The 8,297-nt window shown below is 44.1% G+C and overlaps 1 protein-coding gene across 1 annotated transcript; it reads right to left on the reverse strand.

The window, feature by feature from the left end:
• Positions 1-6,894: 6,894 nt before the first annotated feature.
• Positions 6,895-8,037, reverse strand: LOC138882898 (uncharacterized). The gene has a single exon (XM_070163539.1). It carries the CDS (start codon positions 8,035-8,037, stop codon positions 6,895-6,897), a length of 1,143 nt encoding a protein of 380 aa, XP_070019640.1.
• Between the last annotated feature and the right edge of the window lie 260 nt (positions 8,038-8,297).

Below are 8,297 nucleotides of genomic sequence, written 5' to 3' on the forward strand. Positions count from 1 at the left end.
TATGACTCATTCCAGATCAGCTCATCAAGACACTCCATTACGAGCATTCAATTCAGTACAAACATACAAATTAAGGCACTTTCAGTGAGATTCAACAATTAGGACTAAGCGTTACACTCTAGGGTCTATTGTGTTTAGGTGTGTCAATGCTATGAGTTCTCTTTCAATTTTATAGCTCGTAGCCCATTACCCTAATCTACAAATCAAAAAGAAAACAAAAACAAAAATAAAAACTACCTATGCCCGGTTCAAGCTAAACCCTTGGAAAAGAACCGCGGCTTAAAGAAAAACCAAGAGGGAATTGCTACACTACCTAAAAAAATTAAAAAATCTTTTTGTCGTTTTCTTTAGACTCACTTCCCTCAAAAAAGTCGTCTAAAAGATCCGTCATCAGGAAGAGCCTATAATTTTTCTTTTCAGTTTTTTTTTTAAATTAGTGAAACTACTCCTTCTTAACAAAAACTATCAAGTCAACATGAGACAAACAAAATAACCTGGCAATTTGTACAATTATATACAACATACAATGAAGGAATCCCCCACCCCACACTTAAAAAGAAGACATGTTCCCATGGCTTAAAATTGAAAAGAGCAGTGAGGTAAAGAGACTTCCCTGGAGCTTCACTCTTGATCAGATACGGTTTCGGGGTTCACGTTGCACGCACGCCCCAAACCTCGCAGCCAACCCATGAATTTCTTTTCCGACTTGACTTGTCGGTCAGCTATCGCGTCCACACGGGTGCTCAAATCATGCATGGAAGTGCGTATATCAGCCACCTCCTATTCCAATGTGGTGGACCGGGATACTCTGGCACTTCTTGAAGAGGATGCTGCGCGTGACCGTGCTGCAACTGATTTTCTGGGCGCTTGAGCCAGTGCTTCTCCCTCCACATCCATTTGCTCTTCCTCCTCCGAAGCATCCGAACCACTTTCATCCTCTCTACCTGCCTCTGCTGCTGAGGTTGCTTCCGTGGTGTTCGGTCCAGGTCGGATCTTGTGGCTTTTTCGTACCAGCCCGTCCACATGAATGTTTTCAGGCACCTTCACATTCTTGTAAAGCCTAGTCAGCAAAGGTGGGAAAAAGAAACCATACTGGCGTTGGGGGCATCAGATAAACATCTCGTCGTGGATCACTTTGGCCATGTCGAAGGGAAGACCCTTGATGAAATACCAAATCAACGCAGCCCGGGGTATGTTCACCTCCGTAGTATTTGTAGGGTGGATAAGGCGACTGTTGATCACATACAGCTAGCTCTTCACCTCTTGAGTTAAGACGGATGAATGGAACTTCTCTCCATGTTCTAGCCACTCTACCATTTTTCCTGGTTCACAAATTTCATCAAAGAAGCGCTCCCACTTGGCATCGGTTGGATTGCGCCCATATTCATAAAAGTCCGTGTTCTCAGGCAGAGGGCCCGACAGTTGATAAGCTGTGCGTATCGCCTCAACGGAGGCATCTACCGCCTTACGGCGCACTGTGACCACATGGTTGACATGCTCGGGTAGATTGGCATAGAATTCTCGTACCACTATTACATTAGCCTCCCCTGGCTCGTCAATGAAAGCTTGCAAACCCCACTCCATCAACTCATTGAACATGTGGGGGCATCGTTCCTTGACCTTTTTGATGTTGATGCCCCTTTCCGCAATTGCTTTCTTAGCCGCCTTCTCTGTAAAACGGGTATGAGCCTCAAGGGAGACAAATTTGTTGCTGTCATAGGAGCGTGCTGGAGCTACCCTTTGGCGGCTTGATGATGGACCCGTGGCTTGGCGCTTTTTCGTTGGTGCCATAATACCTGCAAAACGTGGACACATTAGCTCAACCCAACAAAAGTAGTGTGACTTGCTGCGGTTACTCAGACTTCACACGCAAAATTGGTCACAACTACATAATCATGCTCATTAAGGCCTTTCCACAAACACCTTATGGGCATTAGGCTCTCACAGTTTTTTCTAAGGGTCTTGCAACAAAGGCTTCCCACAAAAGTTCATCCATAACCCAATTCAAGTACTTCCTACCCCACACTTACAACAAACTAACCCCACAATATATTTTACCAAGTTTGAAACTCAAATCACAAAATACAACTACATTCATGGCATAAACTACAACAAGAAACTTAAATTCTGAAAATAGAAAGAGAAAAAGAAAGAAAACTAAAACTAGAGCTCATACCTTGTTAGAATTTGTGCGGTAGGGTGATGCTGCTAATGATTTTAGGGAAGGAGCCCATGAGATATGAGATGAGTGCTGGAAGTTATGAGAGTTTGGGGGTTTCGTTGGTTTGGGAGAGATGATAGTGTTTTGGGGGTATTGGGTTTGGTTTAATAAAAGGGGAAGGGGTATGAACCAATAGCCTATTTAAATTACAAAAACAAAAGAAACAAAAAGAAAAACGAAAAACAAAAAGAAAATAACATGCTTGAAAAGTTCCAGGCTGAGAGGCTCGTCCAGGCGCGCAAACAAGTGCGCGATATATGTAGTTCGCGCGATACTTCACGCGTATGGTGAGTCCCAGGCAGAAAGTCTCGCGAACTTCTGCGCGAAGTTTATAGTTCGCGCGTATGGTGAGTCCTAGGCAGAAAGTCTCGTGAACTTCTGCGCGAAGTTTATAGTTCGCGCGATTCAGTTAGAGTTCAGGCAGAAAGGTTCGCGAACTTCTGCGCGAAGGGAGCGCGAAGTGCGCTCCTGGGCATTTATTTTTGCAATTATTGTCACCTACTTTACTCTGGTTGATGGTCCTTTCAACTGCCCTTCGTCGCCTGCATTTGTTAGTAAGTTAGAGCTTAAAATCAAACACTACTACTATCGTTGGGTTGCCTCCCAACCAGCGCCTTATTTAACGTCGTGGCACGATGATTACACATTCCTTTAAGCATCCTTCAAGTCCACTGAGGTCTTGTGACGTGCAAAATCACCACCCCAGTAATGTTTTATCCGTTGACCGTTCACCAAGAAAGTGCCAGTGGAACTCATGTCTCTCAACTCCATAGCTCCATGAGGCTTACGCTGACCACAACAAAAGGGCCCGACCAACGAGATTTAAGCTTTCCAGGAAAAAGTTTCAACCTAGAATTGAACAACAGAACTTCTTGCCCTGGCTCGAACTCTCGATATTGAATGTGCTTGTCATGCCACCTCTTAGTCTTTTCTTTATACAATTTGGCATTCTCATATGCACGTAATCGAAACTCCTCGAGCTCATCGAGTTGCAGTAACCTCTTCTCTCCAGCTAAGTGACCATCCATGTTTAGCTTCTTTATTGCCCAATAGGCCTTGTGCTCAAGTTCTACGGGCAAGTGACAAGCCTTCCCATACACCAATCTATACGGAGAAGCACCTATGAGAGTTTTGTATGCTGTCCGATACGCCCACAATGTGTCGTCTAACTTTCTGGCCCAATCTTTTCTATTTGCACTCACCGTTTTCTCAAGAATTTGCTTGATCTCTCTGTTTGAAACCTCCACTTGACCACTCGTCTGGGGATGATAAGCAGTGGAGACCTTGTGCTTGACCCCGTACTTTGCAAGGACATTGTTTAACAGTTTGTTGTAGAAATGCGTACCTCCATCGCTGATCAACACTCTGGGAGTTCCAAAGCGTGTGAAGATATGCTTATTGACAAGCTTACCACTACCTTTGCATCATTAGAGGGCAGAGCAATGGCCTCCACCCACTTAGACACATAATCAACTGCCACCAAGATGTATCTATGACCGTTCGAGTATGGAAAAGGTCCCATGAAGTCAATTCCCCAAACATCGAAAAGCTCCACTACTAGGATGTTTTGCAGTGGCATCTCGTGCTTCTTAGTGATCGTCCTGGTTCTTTGACACCTGTCACACATTTTAACAAAGGTGTGTGCATCCCTAAACAATTTCGGCCAATAGAAACCTGATTGTAACACTTTTTGGGCGATCCGGTCTCCACCATGATGACCTCCGTATGAGGAGGCGTGACAACTATGAAGTATGAAACTCATCTCCTCCTCAGGAACACATCTCCGAACCAACTGGTCTGCACATAACCTGTATAAGAATGGCTCATCCCACATGTAAAGCCTCACATCATGCAAGAACCTTCGTCTATTGTCTGGTGTCAATTCTGGTGGTGTCACCCCACTTGCAATAAAGTTCACATAATCTGCATACCACGGGATTGTACTTGAGGTGATTGCCAATAACTGCTCATCGGGGAATGTTTCTTTGATTGCATCCCCTTCAGCTACATGGTTCCGATTTTCTAATCTGGACAAGTGATCAGCCACTTGATTCTCTGTTCCCTTGCGGTCTCAGATCTCTAAATCAAACTCTTGCAGCAATAGGACCCACCGAATCAGTCTCGGCTTGGCATCCTTTTCCTCAAACAAGTACCTAATGGCTGAATGATCTGTGTAGACGATGACTTTGGTTCCCACAAGATATGATCGGAACTTGTCAAACGCCCACACCACTGAAACAACTCTTTTTCAGTTACGGTGTAGTTCATCTGAGATGGATTCAGAGATTTGCTCGCATAGTAAATGGAGTGGAATATCTTATTTCTCCTTTGCCCCAAGACAACACCAACAACCACGTCGCTAGCAACACACATCAACTCGAATGGCTGCTTCCAATCTGGAGCAATTATGATTGGTGCAGTAACCAACCTTCCTTTCAGCTCTTCGAATGCCTTCAGACAGGCATCATCAAATTTGAAGGCGACATCTTTCTCAAGCAACTTGCACAAGGGAGAGGAAATTTTCGAGAAATCTTTAATGAAACGACGATAAAAACCTGCATGGCCCAAGAAACTGCGAATGCCTTTGACAAACATCGGTGGAGGCAATTTTTCAATCGCTTCCACCTTTTCCTTGTCCACCTGCAAACCATCTTTGGACACCTTGTGCCCCAGGACTATACCTTCACGTACCATGAAATGGCACTTTTCCCAGTTTAGCACCAAGTTAGTCTCTTCACACCTAGCAAGTACTTTATCAAGGTTCATCAAGCAGTTATCAAAAGAGCATCCAAACACAGAAAAATCGTCCATGAATACTTCCACAAACCTTTCAACCATGTCAGTAAAAATGGCTATCATACACCTTTGAAAAGTCGCATGTGCATTACAAAGACCAAAAGGCATTCGCTTGAACGCATACGTGCCATACGGACACGTAAAAGTGGTCTTCTCTTAGTCCTCTAGGGCTATAGCAATCTGATTATACCCCGAGGAACCATCTAAGAAGCAATAGTACTCCTGGCCAGCTAATCTATCAAGCATTTGGTCAATAAAAGGGAGGGGAAAGTGGTCCTTCCGGGTGGCATTGTTCAATTTTCTATAATCAATGCAAATTCTCCACCCGGTGACAGTTCTTGTCGGTATCAAATCATTATTCTCATTAACTACTACAGTCATCCCCCCCTTTTTTGGGTACACATTGAACGGGGCTCACCCATTTGCTGTCTGAGATAGGGAATACAATACCTGCATCGAGCCACTTAATCACTTCTTTTCTTACCACCTCTTTCATGATTGGATTGAGTCGGCGTTGCTGCTCTACACTGGGCTTGTGTTCATCCTCCATGAGGATTTTGTGCATGAAGAAGGCTGTACTAATGCCCTTAATGTCAGACATAGTCCACCCAAGTGCTCGCTTGTGCTCACATAGCACTCTCAACAGCTTTTCTTCCTGCAATTTAGACAAGTCAGATGAAACAATAACAGGTAAAGTGTCAGAGTTGCCCAAATAAGCATATTGCAGGTGAGGTGGAAGGGGTTTAAGTTCCAGTTTTGGGGCTTCCTCGATTGATGGCTTTGGAGAGGCCCCTCTGGTCTATTCAAAGGCTCGAAGGGGTGTATCCCTTGCAGGTACGCACAAGATGTATCAAGGATGTGCATAATCTCCTCAACCTCCTCATCAGCCCCCAGGTTATCAAGTAACATAAGTGCTTTCTCTAGAGAATTGTCTAGATATACACTAGGATAACGAATCTGCTCATCGGCCTCAACAACAAATATCATTGAGAGCTCCTCATAGTGTCGGGGAAGTTGGATTGCTCTGTAGACATTAAAAACTGCTTCCTCGTCATCTACCCGCAAAATCATCTTTCCCTCTCTCACTTTGATAATTGCATCACCGATAGCTAAGAGAGGTCGCCCCAATATAATCAGAACCAGTTCATCAGCCTCATAGTCAAGGATAATGAAATCAGTCGAGAAGATAAATTTCCCAATCTGCAGCAACACATCTTTAATCACCCCTTCAGGGTGTGCTATCGATCTGTCAGCCAGTTGCAACATCACAGTAGTTGACCTTGGAGCTCCCAGACCCAATTGTTTGAACAAAGATAGGGGCATCAGATTTATGCTTGCCCCCAAATCACATAGAGCACGACCTACATCCACATTACCAATACGCACAGGAATCGTAAAGCTGCCAGAATCCTTAAGCTTTTGAGGGAGCTTATTTTGGACCCTAGAAGTGCACTCCCCAGTAAGTGCAACTGTCTCAAAGTCAGCTAATTTTCTCTTGTGAGCTACCATATCTTTTATGTATTTAGCATACTTTGGAATTTCCCAAAGCACATCAATGAGTGGAATATTCAATTGAACCTGACTCAACATAGAGAGGAATTTTGTGAACATGCGATCGTCATTCTTTTTCTGCAATCTCTGGGGAAAAGGTGGTGGTGGTCTAGGGGCCTCCACGGGCTCTGGAGCTTCCGCAACATTCTTTTGATCTTGAGCACTTTAGGGATCAACTCTCCCTCAGGTATGGGCTTGTCTTTCTTTTTCTTTAGCATTTCCTCTAGCTCCCTCCCGTTTCTAAGTGTAACTGCATTCACTTGAGGGTTCTTTTCTGTATCACTGGGGAGAGCGCCTGCAGGTCTAGTGTTTTGAGTTGTTGTTAACTACCCCATTTGCCTTTCAAGATTTCTAAAGTCGGTCCTGAGTTGCTGATTGTCAATCAATAACTTCTTTAGTAGATCATTGGTACTCTCTTCCATTTGTTGGGGTGGTCTCTGAGGCTGATTGAAATTCCCTTGGGGTCTATGCTGATTCTGATTCTGCTGATTTCCACCCCATGAGAAGTTGGGATGATTCCTCCAGTTAGGATTATAAGAATTCCCGTATTGTGCCTGCTGATTTGGTGGACCTCTGTTCTGTTGCCCCACATAATAGATGGACTCTGGATTCGTGGGGCACATATCACTCATATGATTGTCACCACAGAGTTCGCAACAAATATTCATCTGTTGTACGTGTTGCATTGTTTGTGGTTGTTGCATTGTCATCCGAGTCATCTGATTGGCCAGCTTTGCAATGTCGGCTCTCATGGCTGATACTTCGTCTAACTCAAGTAACCCAACTGATTTTTGCTTAACTGCTTTTCGTGAATCACCCTCACCTTGCCAGTTATTATCATTAGTAGTGAAGTTATGCAGCAAGATTTGGATTTCACTGTACGGTCTGGCCATGCAACTACCCCCACAAGCGGAATCAAGATTCATCTTCGAAGCATCATCTAATCTATCTACAAAAGTGTGACCCAATACTTCATCCGTCTGACAATGATGAGGACAGTCTCTGAGCATCTTCTTGTACCTTTCCCATGCTTGACGCAGTGTCTCGCCCTCTCGTTGTTCAAACCCAAGAATTTGACTCCTCAATACCTTTGTTTTCTTAGTGGGGAAGAACTTGATTAAGAGTTTCCTTGCCAGATCATCCCAAATACGGATTGAATTTGCTGGCTCTTTATTCAACCACTCCTTAACTTCCCCAATCAGTGAAAAGGGGAAGAGTGTCAGCCTGACATAGTCCTTTGAAACGTTCGGATAGTTGTAGGTATCCGTAATTTCCAAGAAATTCTGAATGTGCCTCTGCGGGTCTTCATGAGATAAACCCACAAACAACCTTGTGGATTGGATCAGCTGCACCATGTATTGTTTCAGCTCAAAGTGCCCAGTGATGTCAGGCTTCACAATAGCCTGAGTCATATTAGCCAGAATGGGCCTTGCGGCTTCAATCACCACGCGTTCTTCATTACCCGCCATATCAATTGGCTGTGGTTGAACTTCGATGTCCAACTCTCTTTCAAATCTGGTTCTCGCGTCCACCTCCCTCCTCAACCTGTGAAGTGTTCGCTCAATTTCGGGATTAAAAAGAAGGAGGTTGTTTGCGCTTCTACTTCTTCGCATTCAATAGAAATTCATGTATTAGCACAAACAAAGTGAACTGACGTTAAAAGTCGAATAAATAAGTAATAAAAGCTCAAGTCAGTCAAGTAGCTAATTTCTAAGTCCCGGGCAACGGT

The sequence above is a fragment of the Nicotiana sylvestris genome, chromosome 12, assembly GCF_000393655.2.
Source record: "Nicotiana sylvestris chromosome 12, ASM39365v2, whole genome shotgun sequence".
NCBI classification, from domain to species: Eukaryota; Viridiplantae; Streptophyta; class Magnoliopsida; order Solanales; family Solanaceae; genus Nicotiana; species Nicotiana sylvestris.

Bases quoted from the DNA above. Each gene is read 5' to 3' on its own strand.
- LOC138882898 (XM_070163539.1), bottom strand. From the start codon at position 8,037: ATGGCGGGTAATGAAGAACGCGTGGTGATTGAAGCCGCAAGGCCCATT.